The sequence below is a fragment of the Chenopodium album genome, chromosome 14, assembly GCF_948465745.1.
Source record: "Chenopodium album chromosome 14, dcCheAlbu1.1, whole genome shotgun sequence".
NCBI lineage: Eukaryota > Viridiplantae > Streptophyta > Magnoliopsida > Caryophyllales > Amaranthaceae > Chenopodium > Chenopodium album.
In genome coordinates, this window is record NC_137847.1 from 53,432,200 (window position 1) to 53,447,858 (window position 15,659).

At 37.6% G+C, this 15,659-nt stretch overlaps 3 protein-coding genes across 5 annotated transcripts; 1 reads left to right on the forward strand and 2 right to left on the reverse strand.

The window, feature by feature from the left end:
* Window positions 1-592: 592 nt before the first annotated feature.
* Window positions 593-6,317, reverse strand: LOC145577557 (lysine-specific demethylase JMJ26-like). 3 transcript variants are annotated; one of them, XM_081635047.1, is made up of 12 exons: window positions 6,111-6,317; window positions 4,783-5,384; window positions 4,474-4,689; window positions 4,230-4,365; window positions 4,083-4,146; window positions 3,322-3,973; window positions 2,087-2,416; window positions 1,639-1,908; window positions 1,396-1,468; window positions 1,224-1,309; window positions 1,015-1,134; window positions 593-919 (listed from the first exon to the last, which is right to left on the reverse strand). In XM_081635047.1, the coding sequence occupies exons 2-12, from the start codon at window positions 5,380-5,382 to the stop codon at window positions 839-841; spliced, it is 2,628 nt and encodes an 875-aa protein (XP_081491173.1). In that variant the 5' UTR covers window positions 5,383-5,384; window positions 6,111-6,317; the 3' UTR covers window positions 593-838. The 3 variants fall into 3 exon arrangements, with proteins under 3 accessions (XP_081491173.1, XP_081491171.1, XP_081491172.1); XM_081635045.1 differs by having other exon boundaries at window positions 4,783-5,396; XM_081635046.1 differs by having other exon boundaries at window positions 4,230-4,362; window positions 4,783-5,396; window positions 6,111-6,316.
* A 3,326-nt stretch (window positions 6,318-9,643) lies between these two features.
* LOC145579589 (uncharacterized) lies at window positions 9,644-10,386 on the forward strand. The gene is made up of 2 exons (XM_081636824.1): window positions 9,644-10,050; window positions 10,138-10,386. Exons 1-2 carry the CDS (start codon window positions 9,697-9,699, stop codon window positions 10,258-10,260), a joined length of 477 nt encoding a protein of 158 aa, XP_081492950.1. The 5' UTR covers window positions 9,644-9,696; the 3' UTR covers window positions 10,261-10,386.
* LOC145579588 (uncharacterized) lies at window positions 10,338-11,134 on the reverse strand. Its single transcript, XM_081636823.1, has 2 exons — window positions 11,050-11,134; window positions 10,338-10,963 (listed from the first exon to the last, which is right to left on the reverse strand). The coding sequence occupies exons 1-2, from the start codon at window positions 11,063-11,065 to the stop codon at window positions 10,338-10,340; spliced, it is 642 nt and encodes a 213-aa protein (XP_081492949.1). The 5' UTR covers window positions 11,066-11,134.
* Window positions 11,135-15,659: the final 4,525 nt, after the last annotated feature.

Below are 15,659 nucleotides of genomic sequence, written 5' to 3' on the forward strand. Positions count from 1 at the left end.
CCGGCTAGAACCATCCGCTTTATCTTTAAAAAGATCTATGAATCAGATTTTCGGTAAACACGACAACTTTTGTCGAGCAATATACTATCAACAATTATTTGACAGCCAATCTTTATCAGGTACGTACCCATTATCACTAGTTTTATCAAGTAAGGTTGTAATCGCATATGTTTGACCTAGTATAATAAAAATTTTGGAATATGAGGAGGTTTTGAGTGTGAGACATAATTTATTATTGGTTAAGATGTACTCCTTTTGTTCTACTCGTATTCTGGATACCATACATTGAAATGGTTTTAAAAAAGTTACATGTTAAGTAGCAATAGACGGTATATGCATCTTGGTGTATAAAAGTCTTAAATCTTAAATAAATGCATGCAACTCCAAGAGCTGAATATGTCAATTTTTGTGAACAATTTGTGTTATAATGAAATGTAGAGTATGATTTATTTCCAATTGTATATCTCATATTCTCATGTATTGGAGAGATGAAATTAGTAAATAGGATGATGAATTGTATAGTCAATTAGTCTTCCAGAAGTAATCCGTATATTAACATGTGGAACTTTTTGAAAGAATTTATGTATGATGATGTGAAAAAAATATTCAAATCTTATTAATTTGATTTTCTTCTGAATTATTCTGATAACATAACTTGAGACCACATATCATGAAAAAGAAATATGTGTGCTTTTCTTCATTGGTTTCATCTTTACATTATTTCATGTCAGACAACTGATCAAAAATTCGACTTTACAGACACTGCTGACTGCCCCCTATCTTCTGCTGTACAAAACTGGGGCTCGAACGCAGGGATACACATTGCTTGCCAAGAAAATCAATTTGGCTCCTGCTTTGGTTGCAACTCCTCTAGATGTCTTATTGCTTGATTAGCTGCATGAAGAATCATCTTCTTGATCTGGTTAACATTGAAAGAGAAGCGTTAGTGTCTTTGTATGATGAGATAATCTACAAACAAACCACAATCAATAAGAAGAAACTCGACTTTGTTACCTCCAGCTTATCTTCCCGAGCCTTGTGGAATTTTGGGAGTTTCCGGAACTCTTCTGTTAGCCGAAAACACTCTCCAATGTTCTCTGGTGAAACAAAATCTACAGCTACCTTTGTGCAGGACTGCAAAACGACCATATTATTAGGTACACGGTACATCAACAAATGCCTCCTGTGACTTTTGAGTAAAAAAAATGGGGTAAGTAGTTTACCTTGAGATTTCGAACCTGATGTGGACAACCAGCAGGTATGAACACTGCCTCTCCAAGCCTTTGCTCAAATGTCCAGGGTTCAATACCTGAAAAGTTTGAGATGAGCATTTATCTATATATTCTGATAAAAAAATTAATATGTAATAATATGATAATTGTGTGGCATACTAACCATATTCCTCCTTCAGCTTTCGCTTGTGCTCTGTGGTCAAGTAGAAGGACTGATCATGAATAGGATGGATGACCTGATCACATGAAGAATTAGAACTGTTATTTCCATATCATCATTGGGGCTGGTAAAGTGGTAATGCAATTTAATGTTGTGTTTAGTGAGGTTTAAGTTCTATGGTTGTCATGCAAAGAAGGAAACACAAAGCTCGAGATTTAAGAGAATGACAGAAGATTTGAAGATTACCTGTTCTACAGGATTACAATAAGCATGTCTGAACTCCTTGGAGTGTTTCCTCAAATACATCTCTAACTTTGGTACATCTTCCCTCCTAAAAATGTCCCAAAGAGCAGCACCCTTGTCTGTTATGCCACACGTCTGAAGATCGAATTTCTTGGAGTCTGATAACTGCAATTCTCTTCGATCTTGAGTTTTGTGTTTCTTTTTGAGCGTCTCAATAGCAGACAATTGATCCTCACTAAAAGAAACATCAGCCGTATGCATTAAGATGTTTACCTGCATCAATGAGAAGAATTTTAAAAATAAATAAGCATGTAATTTGTCAATTACTAGTCTACCCAAGATTTCCCTTTGATCAAATGTAGACAGGGGAACTCTGTTTCTATAGATTAACATTAAGTTAATAATATCTTTTGTTTCCTTTCATAAAAATTAAGCAGGTGATGTAACATACCGCATCAGACATGTCACAGTGAAGCTTAGTCACGGAATCTCCTCTTCCGAGCTCTTGAGCAGTACCATAAGCTATATACGTCTTTGGTCCCAAGTCAGGTTTGAGGATGCTCGAAGGTAAAAGGGTAGCAAGGTTCAGGATACCATTTCTAGGATCAGTATACTCTTGAAATGGTAATGCACTAATAAACTCATCACAATGCCTTGGCAGAAGATTTTCAAACTTGTCAGATGGAGGCCAATCTTTCAGCTTTAACATCTGAGGCCAGAAATTTGCGTAATTTCTACCCTTCTTGTATCCTTTGAAAAACTCCCTAGTACTAATTTCAACCTGCATGCATTAAAATTTGATGTCAGACTTCATGTAGTGCACACATCAGTTTGCTTATATATTAGTGCTTATTTCTATACGAAGTATGATGTATAGACTAGAAAACAAACTCCGAAAGCAAACTACAGTCTTGACATATTAAGGTTTGCATGTTTGTCTTTGAACACTAGCAGTACAACCAAAACTGTCAAATTATGATGACACAGGTTCAAACAGCAACTTCCATTTACTTGGGCTTCCTAGAGTCAATTACTAAATGTCATCTCCAGATCCATTTTAGTAGAGCTTTATATTAGTAGTGCAAACTAACAGTGTTTTAGAGGTCGGACAATATATAAGCAGCATCCTCTTAAAATAAGAAACCCATGTTTAACTCTAAAAGCTACAAGCTATTTTGTTCGTTTTGGTGCCTGATCTATCTGCTGAAACAAACACCAACCTTGAGCTTCAATATTGATCCCAACATATAGAAACTTTCGGAACCCCTTTATTGTTTAAGGCCAGAGCATAAACTGCCAGACTCGAATATATTTTATTTATACTGTCAAGTAAAATGAAATATTGATGTTAGTCAGCAATTGGTAGTTTGTACTACCATTTGGTCGGTTAATGTTTTACTCACTTATTGTTACTAACTTCCTGCATCTTGAAACATTCATTGAACTCTCTCCTGAAATCTCATAGGAATATCACATTTTCGTACCTTAATTAAACATTCCGCCAGGAATTTCAGAAGGGTTGAAATGAAATGCAGATTTTTAACAAGTCAGCATGGAATGGATTAAGGCAAGTGCAAAACTATAAACATAATAAAAATGAGCAACCATCAAAAAGACAAAATAACAGATAGATTTAAGTAGGAACAGTAACATGAATTATAAAAGTTAGATGATTTGAATTGCTACCTCACAATTAGCTAGACAATCAACTGCTTTGATCTGCGAGTCCACATTTTCACAAAGTGCTCGTGACATTACCATTGGCTCCCAGCTCAAACCTAGTGTTTGAGACAAGGTGTCTTGAACAATTATTGGTTGACCTTTCCCCCAATATCTTCTAAAGTGTATTCTGCCATCATTAGTAAGCATATCTTTAGCTAATGGGCAATATAGGTAATTATCGCCAGAATATTTTCTAGATGCTGCTTGTCGAGTAACCTTCAAATTACTTGTAGGGGTTGGTTCAACAAACTTGTCTTTTACAACCTTTTCTGCTCTCGCTTCCAAGTTCCATAACCATCGTAATGAAATAATCCTTCTTAATTCTAAAATTCCAACACCACACCCTCCTCGGTCTTTTGAAGGGCAGGGAATTACGTCTTCGTTAACCGTCCAAGTACTCAATTCATGTGGCGCATCATATTGAACTGAACGGCATAACAAAGGATCGCCTCCATGAACGTAGTCGTATCCCTTATGAGTATATTTGTGTTGAGTTATTTCAGGGCCACCTGAGAGCCTCCCTTGACGAATTTCTCGACAACAGCTCAAACACAATTCAAAAGAACAATTAGGGCAACATCGATGAAGATCAAATATTGAAGTTGCACATTGGTTGCTGTAAGAAACAAAAAACATCAGAGTTAAAATTTATAAGAAATGGTAACGCAAGCATTATTTTTCATTAATCACTAAGATATTAAAAACAAAAAACAAAAAAAAAGTACCAATAGATCCGCTCATCATCAAAGCTAGAAGACTCTTGTATATCCTCTTCATTGAGAATTTTGCCTGGACATATATTATAATTAGCATGCAAGATTAAAAAACAAAAAGAGTAATATTGCCTACGAAATGTATGTATCATTGCATACCTAATATTTTGGATTCCAATATTAATTCTGAACGTTGTTCGTGTTGAATTTGTCTTATGAATGGGAGCAGCTTTGTAACCAAGTATGTGAGGTGTTGAACCTTTTCGTGGTTAAAACTTTCTCGATTTAATGTCTGCTTAATAATATAAAACTTATTAGTAATATGAATTAGTATAACAATATGTCAATATGAATTCATATAAACTGTAATGCTATAATTGCACATAACAGCATAGGTACTCACAGTGATCGAGTTCAAGGAGTGTAGACACTCGTTACAATTACAAATTTCCCGACAGAAGGGGCAGGACAATGCAAGTTTCACCTCTGAAATGTGAGGATACCACTGCTTGATGCATCGCATACAATATTGCTTTTCCTTACACTTTAAGCATGGAACGACAATTGGTCTATCATTTTTTTTACATTGGTGGCAATTGAGCTTCTTTTCTCGTTTTCCCTGTAACACACAAAAGCAAGTGAGATTATATTTTGATTATTGGCTAACAGAAAGTATGGATTTAAAACAATTTATGAACAGACTTTAACTTACCCTTGTATTTCTCTTTACATCATATTTTGCATTCAATGTTGAAATAGGTGAGTGTTGGGAACCTGATGTGGGTGAAGAATGCAGCGAGTTATCAGAATCTTCAGAACAAGTACTCGACAAATCAATTATGTTCTTCCCCCAATTGTTAGGCTTACACTGCCTTGCTCTACCAGTACATCTAGTTTTCTTAAACACTGGTCGAATTTGGTTCTTCCTTGTCGAATTTCTCTTTACAGAAGTAGTCCTTTTCCTCCACCTTCTACACATCGAAATCTCAAAATCCTCATCATCAGACTCTTCCTCTACTTCAACACTCGCTTCATCATCATCATATGACACTTCCTCTACTTTAACACTCTCTACATCATCATTTGACACTTCCTTTACTTCAACACTCTCTTTGTCATCATAATCATCATTTCCACAATCGCCAAACAAATAATTCTGTATCTCTTTACACAAACGCCGTTGCTTCAATGAAGAAACAACCTCGTCTATTTCCTTCTTTTGTTTCCCTTCGGAATGCAACAGATCATCGAAACTCCTTTTAACCTTTGTCCTTTGCATACCTCTCCTCAAAGGCCTTTCATTTGCAAACATCACTGACATTTTCACTGAAAAAAATAAATCATCAATTACTTTAAAGTACACTAAATATCATAAAAATAAATTTAACTACTTTTACTTTATTCGTACCTTAACCAGAATATAAGTCAATTTTAAGAATCCGAATTTAACTATTTTTGTATGGTACAGAAAAATAGCATACGATTCAATAAATTTATATCCTATGCTAAATTGAATTTATAAAACGACTAACATTTTTGTCAAAAACAATTTATCTAAAACGACTTATATTTAGTTAAATGAATTTTAATTTGGATCGGAGACAGAACATCCTAACACTATCAACATCATGAATAACAATAATAATATTCAACATCAAAAACAAAAATCAATTAAGATCAAATTTATATCTTATCAATTCGTTAATCATATTAATTACATCAAAAAATTCCAATTATTTCATCTCAAATTATTCAATAACAACTATAATCAACAAATTTCAATACATAAAATTGATAGATAAAAAAAAAAAAAAAAAAAAAAAAAAAAAAAAAAAAAAAATGAATAAAGATAATCCGAATTTCAATCAATAAATTTCTTCACGAATATTAAAAGCTAAAACTTTAACCAAAAATTTATCCGATATCAACTATTATCACAATCAAAAACAAGATAATCATACAGCATTAATAAAAAGATTTTTAAAAAATGTGAATTTCAATAAACAAAATTTACAAGAATTGACAAATAAGAGTTTATACCATTGAATATCAGAAATCAGAGTGCGATTACGATTCTTGTGAGTCGTCGGCTACAAAGCTGCCGCCTTCATCGGTTTTCCGACGGTTGATATTGATCGGCGACGGAACTCCGTTAGGCGTAGATTGAGAAAGATTATTAGATGTTAGAATGGAAAGTAGGTGAAAATAGAGTAATACAGAGGAAAAGTGTGGTTTATATGTATATTAGGAATTTAGGAGAAATAAAATCGCATCACTATTTTTCCTCAAAAAAAAATAAAAAAAAAATAAAATAAAATAAAAAAATAAAAAAATAAAAAATAATCGCATCACTATGATTTTATCTTACTTTTGTTCGTGTATAATTTTGTAAAGTTCGTGTATCAAATTGATAAGTATCAATGTATAATATCTGAGTAAATGTAATTTTGTATAAATCTTATCTAATGTATTTTATAGAGAAATTAATAGAAATAAGCTTCATCGAATTAAAATCTCATGTGGTAATTAATGCTAAGTTACTTCATATGAGTTGTTTGTAGATATTAACATTCTTGGAGTAGTCCTATATTAACAAGGATCTTGCTAACGAACGCCTCTGGAACGTTGGATAAACATTTAAAATACTACTAAAAGTGGTACAAATTTGGGAAAGTATTACAAAATCACACTCCAATCAGTATAATTAATGTTCATTTTAATTTAATCTTTCTACTTTTAGTTAGCTTATCCAACGCCCCCGAGACGTTCGTTAACTTTTGCCTATTAACAAAAGTAAACATCAAAATCAAAATGTTATAAATTTTCTAAACATAAAAAATACTGTAATAATGGTAAAAATTATGGAAAAATAGTTATCCAAAATATGGAAAGTTAAGAACGTGAGAAAAAGGTTAGCTTGACTAAAAAGTATAAAGTCTTTGCAAGTTGTTTAGTTTATTGAATTTTCCTAGTTTGAAAAGTAAAACAAACGGTGTGATGAAAACAATGTGCATCACAAATCCTAGTCAAGAGCGGAATTGTACTATGTATTAGCGTTTAGGTGAAGCTGCCTTATGCCAACATGTTGCATGTGTGCTCCATAAATAGAGCATATGGTATATAGTGAACTGCTATTTGACGCCCGCAAATTACTCAAAACGCCCGCAAAATTACAACGAAATTACCACTCTACCCTTGAACCACTCTACCCTAAACCATTCTCTTCAACTCCCTTCAAACCAAAAAAACAAAAAACCACCACCACTTTCACCAACACCCAACCCCCTTACCACCACCACCACAAGCACCCAAAAACACCACCGGAGAACCGCCAAGATGCCGAGGACGAAGAACGTCGGACGGTCGAGGGAGGAAGACGGCGTGCCGGAGGAGCAGGTTCGGTTTTTTTTTAACGCTTGACCGAATCGCCCAAAATAGGCGGTTTACCCATGGTCAAACCGCTCAAGATATCCGGTTTGACCATGGTCAAACCGGCCAGTGAAAACGGTTGACCGTGGCCAAACCGGATTCCCTGGGCGGTTTGACCGTGGTCGAAACGGATTTCATGGGCGTTTTGACCATGGTCAAACCGCCCAGGATATCCGGTTTGGCCACGGTCAACCGTTTTCACTGGGCGGTTTGACCATGGTCAAACCGGATATCTTGAGCGGTTTGAGCACTGGAATTTAAATTATTATTTTTTTTTAATTTAAATTTATACTAATAATATATTTGTTTATTAATTGTTTAGATTAATTTTAATATTTGTTTAGTAAAAAAAAAATATTTATTTGAAGTTCACGTTTTATGTATAATTTAAAAAAATATTAATTATATATATTTGTTTAATTTAAGTTCACGTTTTATGTATAAGAAATTAAATAATATGTTCGTATATGTTTAGCTTTATTAATTATATGTTTAGGAAAAAAATGATATTGTATATGTTTGTTTTTTTATATGTGTAGCTTTATTAAATTTATGTTTAGAAATAAAATAATGTATTTGTGTATTTGAATTTTAAAATAATTAGGTGTATGTTTAGATAATCAACTAGTATAGTTTTATATTTTACGTTGAGTTTAATTAATATATTTGGTAAATTTTAGTTTATATATTAATAGCATTATATTTAGGAAATTAGATAAAAAAAAGTAATTGCATTTATATTTCTATATATATTAAATTTATTGAATCGTATACCAATTACATTTATTAATTAAATGACAGCCACGAAACATGAGGAGGTTAAACATCGAGTTCACACATGACGAAGGATCAGGTCCTCGACATACACGATCTCGAGGTGTTGATGCTTCTGTTAGGAGGGAGAGGGCAGCTTCTCGAGCGGCGGATGATGACATGTACGATTATGATCCTGATCATGACTACATGGAGGATGCCTCGACTTCCGCAGGAGGCGAGCACGAGGAGGCGCCATCAGGGGTTTTCGTCATGCAAGGTAGAGGAGGGAGGTTTGTGGCTTCTAGTAGTGCGAGTACGAGCACTGGCCGTACTCGTAGGTCTCGTGCTGCTCGAGACGCGGATACTACTTGGCTTGTTCAGGAGGCGATGCCGGGGGGTCCAGTTGATGGGAGTCTTATTCCCAGCTACGCGGCTCATATTGCGTCACGTATTTGGGTCGAACAGGATCGTGAGCCGTTGAGGTGCCACAGTAGGATTCAGTGGTGCAAGTCGCTGCAGGAGTGGGAGACAGAGTTGAGTGCTGATTTACGTGAGCGCGTTAGTGTCACTGGACTACGACACTTGCCGTCTATCATGCATTCCCACATTGATTGGCCTCTGATCTCTGCGTTCGTTGAACGGTGGCAGCCGGATACGAACACTTTTCACCTCCCTTTTGGTGAGATGACCATCATGCTACACGACGTCGCTTACATTCTTGGGATCCCCGTTGACGGGGACTTGGTGGACATGGTCAGCGACAGTGCGTCTCTCCAGGCTGATTTTCAGGAGTTGCTGGGGTTGAGTAGGGATGAGCTGTTGGTGAAACCAAGAGCAGTTTGGGAAAACGGTGCTGTTGCGGTGACTACCATTTATGAGCGGTGCAAGTTGTTGGATCGGGTTCCCGACGTTCAGTTCATGGCTTTCTTTGTTACACTCTTCGGTAGCACCTTATTCGTTGACAAGAGTGGTAACCGCCTTCTTCCCTCCTGCATTTTGGAGTTGAATAAGTCTACTGACGATCTTGACCGTTACTCTTGGGGGTCAGCTGCACTTGCTTTCCTTTATCGTCAGTTGGGTATCGCCTCCCGTGTTGAGTGTAAGGCCATTGGTGGTTGTCTCACGCTTCTCCAGGCATGGATATATGAGTACTTCCCATCCTTTCGGCCATGTCAGGGAGCTTTGGTGGTACAGCCTGGTGAGGCTCGTGCCTCGATGTGGGATACTAGAGCACAGTCCAGGGATGAGCACCAACTCGCATCATTTCGGGCCCGACTTGATCAGATGACTGATGCTGAGGTATGGTTATTGTTTTATTAAATGTGTAATATTGTTTAACGTGTTGTCATGTAACGTAACATTCTTATTGTTATTGCATATGCAGGTTAACTGGCGGCCCTACTCTCTCACCCCTGCGCAGGACGTCCCGAGGACCACTTACATGGGCTGTATACAGTGTCGGGACATCGTCGAGCCGTATAACCCAGACAGGGTCTTACGGCAACTTGGTCACGTGCAGGGGATACCGCTCCCTGGTTTTGTCCCTGACGAGGCGTATAGACCTGCTAATGTCCGGTCGTACAGCGTCACTTTTCGGGGTCAGGTCTTATGGAAGAAGTTCGGTCCTGGGAGCTGCTGTCTCGGCTTGCATGTCCATCCACCTCTACTAGATGAGATTCCCACATGCTCACCTGACTATTTGCCATGGTTTTTTACGTACTCCCATCCTCGGCTTATCTGCGATACTGCGGAACTAGCCCCTCCGGCAGTTCCAGAGAGGACGAACACTGATTACGTAAGTATTTTATGAAGTGCATCATTGTATTATTTTATTATTGTACAAAATATTATACGTTATGATTATTTGCTTTGTATTTTGCAGTGGATGGGTCGTTCCATGCATGTGATTCGGCGATTCATTGCAGACACGGGCGGTGAGGTCACCCCAACAGTGGTTGAGGCCCAGGAGCTTATTGCGGCGTGGGATGCAATGATGAGAATGTAATAGAATTTAATGTAATTTTTAATTATAACTAAAATTGTAATTAAAAACTAATTAAAACTGGAATTTAAATTGCGTTTTTAATTACAAGTAGAATTTCTATTAATATTATGCCATGTTGCTATCCTACTTGCATATCGTTGGTCCCAATCTTGGACGCTAAATTCACGAACGTCATACCAAAATCCGGCTATTGGGGGAACAGGGAAATTAGGAGACATTTGCAACCGCACGTAGTGATAGTTCCCCACCGTTAGTAGTGCAAGCTCCCTACTCGGGCCCGTGGAAGTGGACGGGGCACTCCACGGTAACACAGTGATGCATGGATACACACCTACACCATCAATGCCTGTACCGAATAGCATAATGACAGCGTTGAACAGATTTGCGATCGGGAACAAGTCTTGAAACACTGCCATCCAATGGTCGCCTGTGCACCTACCACCAGTCCACGTGATACGACGAACCTCATTTTCCAATTGATCACCGTAAATGTGAGAGTAGACGTTAGGATGCCTGGTTATCTCATTCGCAATCACAGTCCTGGCCAATATCCATTCCTCCTGGTTACCCCAAAAGAATTCTGCAACACAACGAAATCCGCAGTTGCCATCACCGATAGGGTCTACCCATCCTTCCAAATACGGCAACATGACATTTGGAAACCAATCGACGTACAAAAACTCGTCGATGTTCATCTGATTACCTGTAAATACATCATCAACGCATTAATTACAATTCGCCATTCATTACGTAATGTACAAAAATATTAATAATAATAACAATTTATACCAGGTGGCGTCCTCATGTTTACAGATTCATTTGATATTCCACGACCGGAGCTGGATGTAGAACGACCCCTGCTTCTACCACGACTTCGCCCACGACCACGACCACGACTACGACTGCTTGGAATGTGCTCGAACCCACTTGCATCCCGTCTAGTAGACGAAGACCACTGCTGGCCTTGTGGTCGACCCCTGGTTGTCTCGTTTATCTCAGGTTCTTCGTAATCTCCTTCTTCAGGGTGAAGCTCCGCAAACAACACTCGGTTCACACTCCGCACAAAACCGGGGTCGCGTTGTAGAACCTCATCAACTAGGGATCTAAATTGTGCAGTGTCCTGTTCCGACTCATCAGCAAAAGTATGAATGCCTACACCATCCCCAATGACGAGAGTCTTCCAAAAAGGATGGACCTGATCCAAATATAAACCCGTGCCACCCTGAATCGAGGTATATATGGTACAAGGACATGGTAGGCCGTGTGTCATCAACAACGCACAACCACATCGCTCGTACACATCATCAGATAACTCTCTCATCCTGGTCACCTCATGCTTCAGAATTTTGAGACCGTGGAAGGACATATGGCCACTGAGATTGTGCAACGGCATGCCCCTATACTCCACTCCAATTCGTCGTCTGGAGTCCTCCAAATGATGACGAATTCCAATAAGCAGACCCTCTGTGGCGCGGTGCACACGACTGAATATTGAATCCAACGACCCTCTGGAACTACCGAGCCATTGTTTAAGCACAGAATGTTGGCTCTCCACCCTACACGTGTTCACGTTGCCAAAGTGCAATACCTGATTCGTCCATGCCAAGATAAACTTCTCCTTGTGTACAAGCCAAGTTTTTTCCACATAATCCACAACGGTACGCCATGATCTTCCCCAAGTATCCCTCATTTGACGCAACTCAAATTCATACTCAGCCTCAGTTGTTGCATTCATGAGTTTTGACCACCTCCCATTTCTAAATTTCTCAGCTAACACCATATCTTTCTTACACAAATGATATACCTTGGCCAACACATCTTTGTTGATATGCCATCTACATAACAAGTGAGCTGTGTCTGGGAATACCTCTTTCACCGCCTTCAACAGTCCCAACTCTCGATCAGTTAGAATCGCAGTAGGAGTCACTTCAAAACCCATATACAGCTTCAATTTCTCCAACACCCACTTGTAACTCTCATAAGACTCTGTCTTCATTAAAGCATACCCGATCAAAAAGTTTTGGTTTGTCGGTGTGACCCCAACAATCTCGAAGAACGCCATGTTGTACCTGTTTGTCTTGTATGTGGAATCCATCCCTATGACATGTGGATAAGTTCGCAACATATTCGCCATCTCTGGATGTGCCATAAAGGCATGGGTGACAACACGTGTGTCGGGGTCAGCAGCTACCCAACTAACGTACTTGTGCTCGTTGGCCAAGTGAAGAAACTGGTTTACGACATCTCTCCCTTCACTATCATCAACCCTTAAACGACTTCTGAAATTATAGATGTGCCTCATGTTAGGGTTCTCATTGGGATACGCATCTTTCACAGCTGCCATTATGTTACTAGGTTTTGCACATGCTGAACTCATTTGTCGAACCAATTGCTTCGCAGCCGGACTTAAACCACTCACTTGTCTATGACCCTCTCGATAAACCATCATAGGGTGGTTGTGCATGCCATGCAAACCAGATACAGGAATTATTTGCCACCCAAGATCATCTACCACACATGTGATCTTGATCCGAAAAGGACATTTGATACCCTTTCTTTTTGTGTTTTTTCGTACAGCATTCTCCATATCCCTGTCTTCGGCTGTATTTCTATGGGCACGATCGCACTTCAGATACTTGACCGGCCGACCATCTCGTTGTGTCTTATACGAAGACTTTGTAAGGAAAAAGCCGCAACCAATAGAGATGTTTTGAGCCCATTCAAAGGCCTCTTCAAAAGTTGGGAACATCGTTGACGTTATAAAGACTGCACTGTAGTCAACTCCATCACCCCCATAATCCGGCAATGACGCCTAAACAAAGAAATAACATGAAATTTAGCATAATAACCATGATAATAATGGAAATAAAAAACATAATAATCACAACAATGATCACAACTTAATTCTACTTATCATAAAAATAACAATAATAGTAGTAGAAATAATAACAATAATAATAGAAATAATAATAATAAAAATATTAGAAATAATAATAATAGTAATAATAATAATAGTAATAATAATAATAATAGAAATAATAATAATAGAAATAATAATAATAATAATAATAATAATAATAGTATTTAAAGCAAAGAGGTTTTTAAAAAAAAAAATACAAAACCGCCCTAGAAAACCGGTTTGACCATGGTCAAAACGCCCAGGAAAAGCGGTTTGACCATGGTCAAAACGCCCAGAAAAAGCGGTTTGACCATGGTCAAAACGCCCAGAAAAAGCGGTTTGACCACGGTAAACCGGTTGTCCTAGGCGGTTTGACCATGGTCAAATCGCTTTTCCTGGGCGTTTTGACCATGGTCAAACCGGTTTTTTCGGGCGGTTTTGTACATTTTCGGCGAGAAAAATTAAAAATTTACCTCACCAAGTGGGTCCGGCGGGGTGGACACCCTGCTTTCCGCCTCCGACATGTAACCGGGTGGCGATAGTGGTGGTGCTGGTGGTGGTGGCGGTGGTGGTGGTGGTGGTGATAGTGGTGGTAGTGGTGTTGGGTGTTGGTGGTGCTGGCGGTGGTGTTGATGCTGGTAACCGTGGCGGTGTTCGGTGGTGGTAGAGTTTACTTTAGCTCGGTTTTGAGAGTTAGAGTTATGAAAGGGATGGAAGATAACAAATAGAGTTGAAGAGGGTAAGAAATAGAGTCAAGGTTAATATCGTAATTATTTTGTAATTTTGCGGGCGTTTTGAGTAATTTGTGGGCGTTAAATAACAACCCCCGGTATATATCATATGGTTGTTGCACGGATTATGAGAATTTGCATACATCACGCAGACACGCACCACTTGTATTCTATGGACGGTACTCCTTTTGTGTTTTAATAAGTGTTACATGTTGACCAAATAAGCATGTCGAGACACGACTTTGACCCTTAATCTATCTAATTTTATGTAAGTAAAATCATAGAAAATTTTATAATATGAAAGTATACATTATAACGATTCCAATAATGTATTATACAATAACATTTGTTTTTTTATATATTAGTAAATTAATCAAGTCAAAACCATTATGTAAATAGTGAAAAAACTCAAACTGTAACACTTACTAAAACACTGAGGGGTTATATGTATTTTCTCGTGTTTTGCTTGTGCTAGCGTGTGTGACAGACTATATATGTCGTGGTAACAATTGGGTTTATTTGGATCGAGTTGGTTAATTCCTCTATACAAAAAAAATTATCAACTCAAAAAACAAAAACAAAAAAATGATACAACGTATATTTATGGTCAATATGGTAATCCTATGAACTCAAAAAGATTAGAAAGGTTTTAACATCATTTACCTAAAATCCTATGATTTTCTTCCCAAATAAAGGTTTAGTCCTTTAGGGTTTCATTTGTGGCACCGGAATACCATTCCGTAAAACCCAATTGAATTTAATTGTTGGTGATTGTCCTAATATTGAAGACCCAAAAATAATACCACATGGTAAAATTTTTATAAATCATGCAGTGCAAAAGATGCCAACTTGCCAAGGTTCTTGAATAATATAGGGAAAGATGAGAGGAGAAACAGCATTTGTTCTTTTATTTACTATGGAAAGCAGGAATATTGAGTAATTAATTGACAAATTAGCTTACGGTCTTGTGAGAAGACGTTCCTAATTTTCAATGGAAATAATACGGAGTACTTAATATTTTGAAAATCTGGTAAAAATCAATCTTGTAAATCTATTTTGACGTACTAAATGAGTAAACTCTAGCCTTATAATAAGAAATACTCCTAATTACCATTTCCTGTCAAAAAAAAAAAAGAAATGTGCCAAATAATTATCAGATTTTTTTATTTTTTTTTTTATTGCAAAAGGGAAAGGAGGCCCAATATACAAATGATGGCCCATTTACAAAATGTGTTAATAGAAATGCAGACTACAGTCACTACACTACTACATAGTGTTTCCCTTTAAAAATCTATGGATGATTTATGGTAGAATTACAGGTCTACCAATTACCATGTATTGCCATATACAAATACAACCCTAACACGATTGAAGGAATTTGGCAATGCTTAATTAAATTACGTGTCGATGTCACGCTTAATTCTTAACTTTTAGCTTCAGCATTTTCCCTGATTCACTGATATATAGGTTGTTGGAAGTGTCAAAAGAGCAGATAAAAACACCATTTAGAACACCATTGCACAACCAGCCCAATGGGCAGTACTCAAGACCAAGTAGACCACAGAAGCCCAGCACACAAGCCATCTACAAAGTCTCGCAAGCCAGAGGCATCACTCACACAGTCTCAACTCTCAAGTCTCAGCTTCTCAATTAGGTTATCCTAAACTGGTGATATGGCAACGTGAAAAGTGAGTTAAGAAAAAACAGTAAACAAGCACAAAATTAAGAACCATCCAGTATTAATATAAGATCAAGCTGAGTGCAGACAG